The 12,455-nt window shown below is 42.9% G+C and overlaps 1 protein-coding gene across 1 annotated transcript in view; it reads right to left on the reverse strand.

Annotated features, from left to right (window-relative positions):
- Positions 1 to 12,455, reverse strand: part of syne2b (spectrin repeat containing, nuclear envelope 2b) — a 148,697-nt gene that overhangs the window by 96,570 nt on the left and 39,672 nt on the right. The window contains exons 27-50 of the mRNA XM_051396226.1: positions 12,290 to 12,371; positions 11,771 to 11,871; positions 11,534 to 11,654; positions 11,079 to 11,378; positions 9,840 to 10,435; positions 9,533 to 9,688; positions 9,031 to 9,181; positions 8,603 to 8,761; positions 8,127 to 8,294; positions 7,864 to 7,965; positions 7,579 to 7,779; positions 7,129 to 7,336; positions 6,506 to 6,618; positions 6,213 to 6,415; positions 5,939 to 6,046; positions 5,461 to 5,740; positions 4,578 to 4,907; positions 4,126 to 4,452; positions 3,541 to 3,840; positions 2,977 to 3,204; positions 2,304 to 2,420; positions 1,691 to 2,017; positions 984 to 1,328; positions 701 to 879 (exon numbers count right to left, since the gene is read on the reverse strand). Of these exons, the coding sequence (XP_051252186.1) occupies positions 701 to 879; positions 984 to 1,328; positions 1,691 to 2,017; positions 2,304 to 2,420; positions 2,977 to 3,204; positions 3,541 to 3,840; positions 4,126 to 4,452; positions 4,578 to 4,907; positions 5,461 to 5,740; positions 5,939 to 6,046; positions 6,213 to 6,415; positions 6,506 to 6,618; positions 7,129 to 7,336; positions 7,579 to 7,779; positions 7,864 to 7,965; positions 8,127 to 8,294; positions 8,603 to 8,761; positions 9,031 to 9,181; positions 9,533 to 9,688; positions 9,840 to 10,435; positions 11,079 to 11,378; positions 11,534 to 11,654; positions 11,771 to 11,871; positions 12,290 to 12,371 (5,202 nt within the window). The remainder of the gene's footprint in view (positions 1 to 700; positions 880 to 983; positions 1,329 to 1,690; positions 2,018 to 2,303; positions 2,421 to 2,976; positions 3,205 to 3,540; positions 3,841 to 4,125; positions 4,453 to 4,577; positions 4,908 to 5,460; positions 5,741 to 5,938; positions 6,047 to 6,212; positions 6,416 to 6,505; positions 6,619 to 7,128; positions 7,337 to 7,578; positions 7,780 to 7,863; positions 7,966 to 8,126; positions 8,295 to 8,602; positions 8,762 to 9,030; positions 9,182 to 9,532; positions 9,689 to 9,839; positions 10,436 to 11,078; positions 11,379 to 11,533; positions 11,655 to 11,770; positions 11,872 to 12,289; positions 12,372 to 12,455) is intronic.

Below are 12,455 nucleotides of genomic sequence, written 5' to 3' on the forward strand. Positions count from 1 at the left end.
AAACTTCTTGGGCAAATAAATTACTGACTTTTTTTAAAACGTTTTAAAGTTATTTTTTAAAACAAGAATCTAGCCTCCATTAATGTTTCTGTATCTTAATGCACTTTGACATTAGCTACTTAACCTTAACCAATGGTTGTTTTTGTTCCATCTCTTTTTATCAGCAAGCAATGAACAAAACATTCAGGTTGTCATTTAGCTAAGAAACAAACATGTAATCTATCAGGAACAACTTCTGTTTTGAAAGTTAATCTTTGTGGTTTCATTCATACGGAAGCCCTGAGAGACAACTAAAACTTAAAAAAATTCCACATCAGATCTAAATAGTTTTCTCAGCCACAGGAGGCTGAGGTGCACCACTACCCCATTTTCTAAATAGGACTACAAGCATTCATGTTTTCTTCCAAGTCAACGGCAGATAGGTCTGATTAAAATATATTTCAAGGCAAAAGAAAGACATTAGACAGTAATGGTACATTACTTGCTAACACAAAATATATATATCATGTGCATGAAGAAATTTCAAACTCACATGGAAGAAAATATGAATGCCAATTCAATTTCTTTGTTTTTGTGTCATAAACAATGGAGAGAAAACTATTTAGACTAGACTTAGAAAATCGGAAATTCTCAGTTGCCTCTCAGGGCTTCTGTAAATTGAATTTTAGCTTCTCAGGAAGCTAAAAACAGCATCCAGTACCTCTGTGTCTCCTCAGCAGCCTGCAGGACCGTCCTCCACTGCTGCTCAGTGTCTTTGACCGTCTGCTGAACCTCCAGTTTCTTGTCTCCCTCAAGGTCTTTTTGCTCACACAGGCTCTGTGCTCGTTTCTTCAGCCCCGTCACTTGTGCCTCACCATTGGACCTGGAGCTCAGGATGACCTAAATACACAATCATACACAGTTTTCTCATGTGTTGCCTGACAAACCTCCCTGAATTACCATTACATATTATTAAAAAACACACCTCAGATTGCATGTTTTACCTGTGCTGTGTTCAGCCTGTCCTCTATCTGAGCCCGGCTGCCCTGAGTGCTGCTCCCTTTGGACTCAGCCTGTTGCTGCAGCTCTTTAACCCAGGTCTTTGTACTCTCTGCTTGGATACGGAAGGCCTCCAGCTCCCTGGAGAGCGAGTACTGGACCTCCGCTTTCTTCAGAGTGTTCTCAGCGGACTGTAGGACCGTCCTCCACTGCTCCTCTGAGTCTTTTACCGTCTGCTGGGCCTCTCGTCTCGCGTTCTCCTCCAGGTCCTCCTGGTCGGACAGACTCTGGCTCTGTCTCCTCAGTTCTGTCAGCTTGGAGTCTCCCTCAGGCTTACAGCTTAGGATAGTCTGAGTATCAAGAAATATTTCTTTGTTTAATTACACTTTTGAAACTGAAGTTACAAAGTGTTGTTAACAGAAAGGTAAATACAGATGTGATGGGATGTGGAGTGATTAACACAATAAAACCCAACAACAAATCAATCCTGTACATACAATACTTATACCTTGATTAGTGGTGATATATTAATATCAAAAACACTACAAGAAAAACAAACCTATTTCTGCTCAGGATTAAAAAAGCATGCAAATGTGAAGGCGTGACAGCTTGAATAATTTAGACTAAGAGCAAAAACTACATGCTTGTCAGCTAAATCTGGAGGATCTACGGGATATATTTTTGCTGAAAACCTTTTATGGTTCAAACTAACCTGTGCCGTGTTGATGATGCTTTCTGGGTCTGTCTGACTGTCCAGGGACACAAGGCTCTGCTGCTTGTCTTCCAGCCAAGTTCTGGTGTTTTCTCTCAGGGCTTTATAGTCTCTCATATGGCCCTCCAGAGCACACTGTTTCTCAGCCTGATCCAGGGCTTGTTTGGCATTTTGCATGACTCTTGTCCACTGCTCTTCAGCGCCTCTTACTTTTTGCTGAAGCTCTTGTTTTTTGTGTTCCTCGAGGTCCTGCCCACACAAACTTTGGCTTCGTCTCCTGAGCTCCTGGAGCTTGGAGTCTCCTTGGGGCTTGGAGCTCATAATGGCCTGGGGATAAAATACGGACATTGCATAGTTAAGACTTGCCATGAACGTAATCTGTGTCCATCCATCACAGCATTATTTGGTTGGGGCACAAACCAAATACAAATTCATGTCATTTTAGCAGGTGACTGACTAAACTTACACTGGTTTGATGAGAGTGCTGAACCAAAAGTGACAAAAATTAGCTGAAAGAGGCTTAAAAAATTTCTGACCAGCAGTGAAAAACTCAATGCATTTTTGTGCTAGAGAAGGATGTTGTTGCTCCCTTTAACATGACCCAGCAGCTCACCTGAGCTGCGCGCAGTCTGTCCTCAGCTTTGGTTTGGCTGTTCAGTGAGTCCAGTTGTTGTTGGAAGTCTTTAAGCCAGCTGTCAGTGTCCTGCTGATGGGTATCAAATTCTCTCAGCTGAAAAGGGAAATATACATACATAATGAGGCAGTTCAAACTGGATCAACGAAAACTGCCCTCCAACAGGATGGAGGAGGACACTCCCACTGTGTGTGCATGGTCACATACTGCCATTTAGTAGTTGTCCTGACCAAAGTGTATCAAATATTTACTCATCAAATATATTCCAAGTAATATATATATATATATATATATATATATATATAATATAAACGGCATGGTCCTTAGTAATGAAGATCACCATGCTCAGATTGGCTGGAGTCCTTGTGCTGTCTGGTAGCCTCCACTCAGAGCAAATCAACGTGCTTTTCTGTATTACATGCACTTTTAAGAAGTTCTACCTTATGGGCTTATAAGAGAAGAAAAGAAAACAGAAAGAACCGTAACAGATGACAGAGCTGCGAGGGATTTCACAGAAAGCTCTCAAGATGGACTCAAGACTTCCAAGTTGCTTGTGGATGGATACTTTTTTTAATCATATGCGGTAGCAAAAACAAGCTTTTACACTGTTAGTCATTCTGGATAACTCTGTCTACAGTTTGAGTTCTCTTACCTCCAGCTTCTTTCTCTCGGCCTCCTGGGTGATCTCAGCTCCTGCAGCGGCTTCGACCTGTTTAGCAGCCTGCAGGACCGTCTTCCACTGCTCCTCTGTGTCTCTCACTGTCTGCTGAATGTGGGCTTTCCTGCCCTCGTCTGCGTCCTGATGGTCACACAGACTCTGGCCTCGCCTCCTCAGGTTATTCACTTTACAGTCACCTTCAGGTTTGGAGCTCAAGATGGTCTGCAGACAAAAAAACCCACACAATATTTATTAAACGCAATAGATTTGATTCATTCAAATATTTGAAACAAGGAATAAATTAATTTAATTGGCTTGGCTTTGAGCAGTTTGTTAGCCTTAGCATGCTGATGTTGATGTTTAGCATAAAGTATTTCATATGACTTTTCTGACCACCAAAACACACAGAGTAGTTCAAATTCTGCCTTAAAACAAAGACATGCTCTACCTAAGAGAGATGGATGTTGTAAACTGCATTAATGTCCATATTTTGTTAAAGCCAATGTATCAAAAGTCATAAAACACATTGCTACTACAGTACAGTGAGTTCAGACAGACCTGAGCTGTGTTGGTTCTCTCTTCAGGTGGTGTGCGAGCGCCCACAGACTGCAGCTTCTGTTGTCTGTCTCTGATCCAGGACTGAGTGTTCTTACTCTGAGTGTCGAAGTCGTCTGATAGACCTCGGAGCTCTGCCTGTCTGGCGGTCTGCAGAACCGTTCTCCACTGATGCTCCGTGTCTTTTAGCAGCTGTTGAATCTCTGGCTTCCTGCTCTCCCCGAGACACTCGCACAGACTGTCACCTCGCCTCTTCAGGTCCAGCACCTTGGACTCTCCCTCAGGTTTGGAGGTCATAAGAGCCTGAAGGTGGAGACGCAGAAATGGTGGTGTGGGAACTTAGAGATCATAAGTTTTGACAAATTCTGTGTTTTCTTGTACCTGATGCTGGGTCATTGTTCTTTTAGACAATTTACTTTACATTTACTTTTCTTCACAGAAGTGAACCAAATGCTGAAATATAGGCCTACTGTGTGTGTTTTTTAAGTATTCTAGCACGCCTAGTGGTGGTCCAAGAGAGATTAAAAAATCTATTTGCTGCTTGAAAATATATCTGGTTTTCAAGTCAAACCTGCCTTTTAAACTCACCTGTGCGAGTTGTAACCTTTCTTCAAACTGCATATGACCACCAGGGGACAGCTTCTGCTTCTGCTCTCTGATCCAGGACTGGATGCTTTCACTTTGGGTTTTGAAAGCATCAAAGTCTCTTTCGGTGGTGGCTTCAGTCTCTGCCTTGTTGAGAGCCTGCTCAGCAGCCTGCAGGACTTTACTCCACTCCTTCTCTCTGCATTTGACTGCATGCTCAACCTCTCTTCTCCTGCTCTCATCCAGGCCCTGGTTGTCACACAGACTCTGGCATTGTCGCTTCAGGTCCTGGAGCTTTGAGTCTCCATCAGGCTTGGAGCTCAGAGTGGCCTGAAGAGAACAAATATCACTTTAGGTGACCACATTGGCTCTATCCTTTAAAAACCGTCCTTTATAAGATGTTCTACAATCCACCACAATGTTAACAAACTGATCCACAACCATTTTAAACTCACTTGTGCAATCTGAGGCTTTTCTTCAGTTTGCATGCAGCCATCAATCGACTGCAGGTTCTGCTCCTGGTCTCTAATCCAGGACTGAACACTTTCGTTCTGGGTTCTGAAAGCGTCCAAGTCCTTGTCGAGCAGGGCTTGTGTCTCTGCCTTGTTGAGAGCCTCCTCAGCTGTCTGCAGAGTCGTCCTCCACTGCGCCTCGGTCTCTCTGGCTGACTGCTGAATCTCCTGTTTCCTGCCCTTCTCCAGGTCCTCCTGCTCACACAGACTTTTGCTTCGTCTCCTCAGGTCGTTCACTTTAGAGTCTCCCTCAGGTTTGGAGTTCAGGATGACCTGGTGACAAAACGGGAGAAATGACATTTGAAAAAGGAAAACACATTTTAGTGATGTTGGGTTAGCAGCATAGCTATAGGACAAATATCAGTCTGTTGGTCCAACAGTTTGGTCCAAATTGAATTACCTAATATCCTTCAGCGTCAATTGCACGATCGATAAGATCACAACAATAGTTATTAATGTGTAGTTTATGCACACTTGATAGCAAGAAACGAACATTCAAAGAACATAAAGCCTATCAACTAGTTGTAAGAATTTAATCATAAGAATTCGAGAATTCATTATGAACCGATAATTTAATAATGATAATACATAACAATATAAATTTCCCATTATTGGCCAATAGTTTATGTGCCCCATAGGTTTGGTTTTGAAATCAAGAATTGTGGAATAAAACACAGAAAAGAGAAACAGACTATTTCCCATCCAGAAGTGCAAAAGAAAGAAAAAGTCTGATTTGATCAAAGACTTTCTACTATATAAGAATAAATTGTATTATCTTATTAATTTCCTCTGCATTCTAAATTCAATCAAATTGGGTTTCACTGACCTGTGCCTTGTTCTTCATCTCCTCTGTCTGGTTTCCTGTGCCAGCGGAGGTGAGGGGTCGCAGAAGGTCAGTAATCCAGGTCCTGGTGCTCTCAGCCTGGGTATTAAACTTGTCACATTCCCCCTCCAAGGCTCTCTGGGCGTCTGCCTGCTGCTGCAGCCTGGCTTCCAGGTTTCGGTAGCGTTGTATCAAGTTGTCACTGTCCTTCAGGAGGCTCTCGGCTCTGACTCCTTGCCTGCGTACTGACGCTAAAACCTCGCTGAGGGTGTCAGCTCTCCCACTGTCACAGGAAGGGCAATACAAATTTAAATTTTTTGTATAACAACTTTTAACAACAAGGGAATTCAAAGTGCTTTACATAAGACATAAATATAAAGACACAATGGAAAGTGGTATACAAAAGAAGTAGAAAGAACAGAAGCATCACTGTTTAACAGTTTCAGGCTTCATGCTCTAGTGTTTGGCCGTCGATGATCACCTCTCATCCTGAAGGTCTTTGAGAAGATGTTTGACTTTGTCTGACTCCACAGACTGTTTTTCTTTGGTCTGCAGCCAATCACGGAAGCTGTCGTGTTGCTTCTGCAGACTAGAGAACAAAAGACACAATTCAAAATACATGTTTTCTCAGTGGTTATAATGACACTCAACATTTCACTGCAGTTTGAGAGATTCCTGATCAAAACAGCCAGATTTTACACACAGAAATCTTAATGTGCAGATTTGCTGTTAAGGGAACAAAATGAAGCAATTACCTGTTCAAGTCACTGAGTAGTGACTCCATTTGTTTCTGCCTGTTGTGGCAGTGGGTTCCGAATGTGCCCACCTCCTCCTGCTGCTCCTTCAGCCAGTCGGTGAACTCAGAGAGCTGCTGGGGAGGAACCTGCTGGCTGCCCCTCTCCAGCTGATTTTTCAGCTGGACCAGACGTCTCTCTGCATCCTTGGATTTCAAGAAGGCCTGATGTACATGAGAGAATCTGTTAAGGACTCATCCATCCATCATCCAACCATCTACAGAATCTATCTACCAACTTATTTATCTACTTACAGTGAGTCTTTGCAGAGATGTTTCCACATCTGTCCTGCACTCAGGGTTCTCAAAGCACTCATTGACGGACACCTGCAAGTCCTGGAACCATGCCTCAAAGGACTGCTTTTCATCTGGAGCAAAATGAAACATGTTAACGTCATGTATAATTACAATACATGATTCATAAAAAGAATATTAAAAAAGAAAAATGAGTACAAATGAGCTTTCACCACACAGTGTAGTGTCGCCTTGTACATGTACATCCCCATCATATTCTTCCATTGAGTTTTATGGCAGTTGGCATTCATTAGTGTTTCAGTACCGCCATCTACTGGACTCCCTTGCCCCATCCATTCCAGCATTGCCGTGGCATGTGTGAAAAGGTTATTCCAGTGCCCTAAAGGTTATTCCAGTCATTTACGTTATATGTGTGAAAAAGGTTTGTGTGACTGGTATGACACTGCATGTCTTATTTCTGTACTTCTTCATACTTCTGCTGTGCTAAGGTGTTTCTTGCAAAAGAGATCTGATTATGAACTCTCTTATTTAATGGTATCAATTTCCCAATGGCAATACAGCACATGATTGAAAACACATCCACTGTAATCTACTTAAATGGGAGGGACAGACTCAACACTAACCTTTGATAACCTTGAGCAGGCCTTTGTCCCTCTCCTCCCGCTTCAGGTGGATCATGTCCTTGGTGCGGGAGATGGCCTCCCTCATCCTGTTGCAGTCTACAGACAGCGCCTCCAGAACCTGAGGACTGGCCACACTGGAAACCAAACCCACCTCCTTCAACACAGCCTCAGCCTGCTCCTCCTGAGCCTCCAGATCGTCACACAGATCCTGGTGAGGACAACAAATAAAACGGTGACAATGGCAGTTATTCTAGAGCAAGGAGAACTCAAACTGCCGGCTCTCCAACCGCCTCCCTCTGGCCCGCCAGATGATGTCAAAAATATACTTCATACATGATTTGAAACTGATTAGATAGGACCCAGTGCAATATGTTTATTATACTACTTATAGTAGGTCTATAAAATAAAGAATTATATCAAATAGAGTTACAACGTTGAACAGCCGTGTACCTGAATCTGGTCTTCCACCTTCGGTTGTGTTGCATCAACCCTGCTGAGAGAACACTGGATGTTCTCCACAGCTGACTGGCACTCCTCTATCTTCTCAGCCAGGTGGGTTTTCACAGCTATCAGCTCCTCAAAGACGTCAGTGCAGTCGGAGAACAGTTCCTGCACCTGCTGCATCCGCTTCTTCAGCTGAGTTTCCATCACCTTATTGAAACAGGATAAAGACAGTGTAACGTGGAAATCTACTTATAAGAATAAAAGCAGAAGGGATCAATCAATCAAACTGACCTGAAGCTCCAGCGGTGCCTCCTGACTCTGCAGCATCTCCTGGATCTCTACAGACTTCTTGAGGAAATGCTCAATGTTCTCCTCATTGGCATGGATCTCATCCTACACAGCAATGAAAAGTTAACATAATATGGGAGAAATTAAAAGATCAAGGGACATAATCTAAAAGTCTGACAACGGTTGAGGATTTTCCCTTTAAATCACTTTAAGTGCTCTTTTTGGGAGGTTGCTCAGGCTCAATGTTACTTTTGTGGGAATCTTACCCTCATGGCAAGTACTTGTTGTTCATTGTGGAAGGGATGGCTTTCCGCAAACAGGGCCAGTTTGGCCCCCGCCCAGGTGTCCACCTCTCCTCCCAACATTAGCTGCTTCTCCCACAGCTCCAGCGCCACCCGGAGGTTGTCCATGTAGGCATCTGTCTTCTCTGTCACCTGCAGGAGTGCCACAAATCAGAAATATTCAGTCAAGTTATGATGAAATAATAATAATTATAATCTTGAATTTAGTCTTTTTAATTTCCTATATTTCTCACAGACAGAGCTAGTCTGGAGGCAGGAGGTACTGTGATCTCAGAGGGTTTAGCCAAGCCGTGTGATTAAACACTGAAGCAAAAGTTTAAATTCCTTCTGTGACCTGTATCCTTCCTTGGACTTACACATTTAGTACAATATCTAAAAATCTATCTGTTTATAATAAAGTACATGATCCATATGTTGTGAATGTATGCATAGGCGCTTACATCCAGCCAGTTGTCCATGAGTGTGTCAGCCTCAGCTTCAAAGGGAGTCTCACTACAGTCTGGGAACTTCTTCAGTTGGGACTGCAGCTGTCTGCAAACTCCCCTCATCTCTTCCATACGCTGCCCAAGACCCCCCAGCTCCTCTTTAATATCACGGACCTGCACACACACAAACACACACACAAGTGAACACACTGTTAACCTGAACACACAGTGACTGTTCTCATTTTAGAACTTGTCTGCCATCTACTGGTTTGTTACATTTACTGCACATGTGCGGTACATACACATGTTAAATGTTGCTTCTTATTCATTATATTAAAAGGGACATTCCATCTCAAATCAATCAAACATACATATTTCCTCTTATCTAGAATGCTATGTTTTGAATTGATGAGATTCAAATGTAGGTCATCTTGTGGACTAACCTTGGTTATACTCCTCTGCAGGTTGTCCTTGCCCATGTAGGAAGCCTGATCACCGATCGCCTGCTCTGCTCTCTGCATGGTGTTGCTCAGGTGACTGCGGCAGCTCTGGAACTTCTTCAGAAGCTCCAGCAGGGCGTTGCACTGCTTCTTCCTGCCGGAGGAAGACAAGAACACAAGGGATTTTAGGTAAAGTCTCGCAACACTGCTTTTAGCCAACAGTAGCACTGAAAATGAATTGTAAGGATAGCTTACATGAATATCATACGAGGTAATATCAATATTTTTTTATCAAAGACACCCATATCCAGTAGAAGCTACAGTTTGTAGTCCACTGATGTCAGTGTGTTGGTCAAATAAATAGACTAATCTGTTTAGGTTTACAGTTACAGTTTGTTTCAGCTAACATATAGGGTGGCCAGCAGTCACTTCTTCCTAATGGCTTAATATTTTTTTCTATTTATTTAGTTACTTGATCTGAACATGCTTCTCCTGCCTAACCTACCTGTCAGAAAAAGCTTTCTGGGTCTCCTTCCACTGAGTCTCCAGCTCTTCAAAGAGGTTTTCTCCTCCTCCCTGTTCTTCTTGAAGTTCACGGAGGTTCTGGACTTCGGCATGCTGGGCCTGAAGTTGACCCTCCAAATCTGACAGGGCACGAAGCCTGGGAAGTACAAGATTATTATCAGGACGTTATTTTTGGAAATCAGGCGTTTAATTCTTCAAGCAAATGTCTTTAGATATAACAAAATTAAAATTACAACCATCAGAAAGTTAGCTGAAGTAATGCATGAGCAGAAAGACACATAATGCACCTGTGTTGTACAGCAGGCATGGTGGGCTCCTTCAGGCCTTGTGTTTCAATAGTATCCTGCAGCGTCCTCAGCTCCCCCAGCAGTGTCCTCTTCCTCAGGCCCAGGGATTTGCTGTGTGTCTCCTTCTGAATGCCCTTCTGCTGGCTGGCCAGCCCATTGTCAGCCTCCTCCAGCCTTCTCAGCAGGGCAGTCACCATGTCCAGGCAGGAGGCTGGGACAGCATCCCTGGTGACCGTCAGCCTGGCCCCCTGCAGGAGCAGATCCAGCTGAGGCGCCTTTTCCTTCAGACTGTCGATGCTCTGCCTGATCAGAGCCAGCTTGGAACGGCACTCCTGCAGTACCTGAGCGTCACTGCAGGGGGCGCCTTGGACTCCAGAGATGTCTTCATCTACGGTACGCAAAGACATGAGGAAACGGTCGAGGGCACGTGCGGCTGCTTCGCTCTTGCGGACCTGCTGTCGAAGCTGATCCAGGCTGGTTCTGTGAGTCTCAACCTCACAGGACAGAGCGAAGCAGTCTCTTGGGTCCAGATCGCTGGATTCAGGGTCCAGACGGGACACCTGGTCCAGCTCGCTCTGGATGTTGTCATCCAGCTCCTGTCGTAAGAGGAGAGAGTAGTTTGAGATGAGGAGGCTGTGAAGTGTTCTGCCAAAGCTGCTTGAGATACAAGTGTAATGTTAAGGTGCATTTAGACTGAAAGAAAGGCATTTTTTCCTCTTTTTATTTGCTAGAATTTGACCTGTGGCTTGTTTTGTTTACTGTAAGAAGGTTAACTCTAGTTCTTCAGAGAAATCTTCCACCTTTTTGTGTCCGTTTTCCTCTGGTTGTCGTACATTCATGGATTCATCTAGTCTTGGGATAAGCAGCAATCTTTTGCTCGAGTTGAAAAATATTCAACTTGTGTGAAATGTGTTCAGTTTGAACACACCTTTAGTCTTGATCATCCAATCACTGATTAGTAGGGCTTTCTGACTTAGTTATTTTTGATAATATAGGCTGCACTATTTTCTGCATATACATTTTATTAAATTTGGGTCTCAGAGAGGAGTCACTATTAATAACAGGTTTTCTGCAGGTTTCCTGGTTTCCAGGTTTTAAATTTAAGACATTTTAAGAACTTTTTCAGATCATTATGAATGCAATTTGAAACCTATTTTACAAACATACTGATAGACTTTTAGGATTTTAGACAATCAAAGAATACATAAACACAAAAGAAAGGCATTCATGACAGAATACCTTAATATCTCTCAGGATGTTGGTGTTGGCCAGTGTGAAGGCAGTGATGTCTTTGGGCTGTCTTAGAAAGCGGTCCAGACGGTCGGTGAAGTCCACCATGTGGTTCTCGGTGGAGTCGATCTGTCTGAGGGCAGCGCCCAGGGAGCTGCCTCTCTTCTGAAGGTTGGACTGTTGGGTGCGCCACTGCTCCTGCAGCTCTGCCTTCTCCTGCTCCCGACCAGTGTCCCCGCTCATCTGGGAACACTGGGAGCACTGGTTTGCATACTCAGACCACAGAGATTCTGTTTCCTGCCTCAAGAACTGGGAAATAAGGGGTTCAACTCAAGATTACTGGCATGTCATGGGTATTGATCCAATTAGTAAATATCTGTAAAAATACTCCAGACACTGAAACAATCTTCCAATAATTAGTTAGTATTTAAATCTGTTTCTGATACACGCAATTTGTAGCTTACCTGTATTTCCTGGAGCCTTGTATGCAGGCCTTTAAGAGAGACGGAGTCAGAGGGAACATCCTGGATGCTCTGTTCATTTTTGGCCAGTTGGGCTTGCAGCATCCTCTTACAATTTTCATATCTGGAGAAGTTAAAACAAAGAAAGACAACAAGTTAAAGACTGAATATAATGACCTCCAAATTTTATCAGTACAATGAATGTTAGCTCATCAAAACCTAAACTGAGCTAAATTCTACCTCTCTAAAGCCTCCTTCTTGTTGACTTCTTCCTCTACAGACATCTGCTTTTCAACCTCCCTCCTCTCCAAACTGACTGTCTTCATTGGTACTTGAAACACCTGAAAAGTGAAAGCATGTTGTCGGTTATTTCAAACCTCGGGAGCTGCTCAGTGACCGTCTGTAGAAGACAGTATATCCTTAAAGGTATAAATGCAGATAAATGTGAAACAGTGACTAGAGAAGAGCTAGCACATTCTGCAAATGTTCTGTGGAAAAAAGGCAGTGGTTCCCAACCTTTTTACTAAAAGTACCCCTTTTCTACCATTTAGTAAACTGATATTTTATGGTTATTTTTTATTCAAAACTGTACAATGAACACAAATAGTGAACTTAGTAACTACAAGAATTCTGTGTAAAACTAATAGATTATTTACTGTTTAGGGAACTTTTTATACAATTCTCTGTTTGGATTATGTATTTTTTATTATTTTTAACAATCATACAGTCTTGATGGGCTTCTTTTTGACAAAGTCATACCTCAGCTGAGATCTGAGGTTTGTCACTTGGTCTTGGAGGTTCCTTTTGTGTGGTCAGATCCTCACTAAAGGCAACAGAGATCCTGTGAAACCAAAATAAATAAATAAATAAAATTGTTTTTATTTAACATTTTATCTTAACTGATTCACAAAACAGAATCTGTCTT

Source organism: Dicentrarchus labrax, unplaced genomic scaffold (assembly GCF_905237075.1).
Source record: "Dicentrarchus labrax unplaced genomic scaffold, dlabrax2021, whole genome shotgun sequence".
Lineage (NCBI taxonomy): Eukaryota > Metazoa > Chordata > Actinopteri > Moronidae > Dicentrarchus > Dicentrarchus labrax.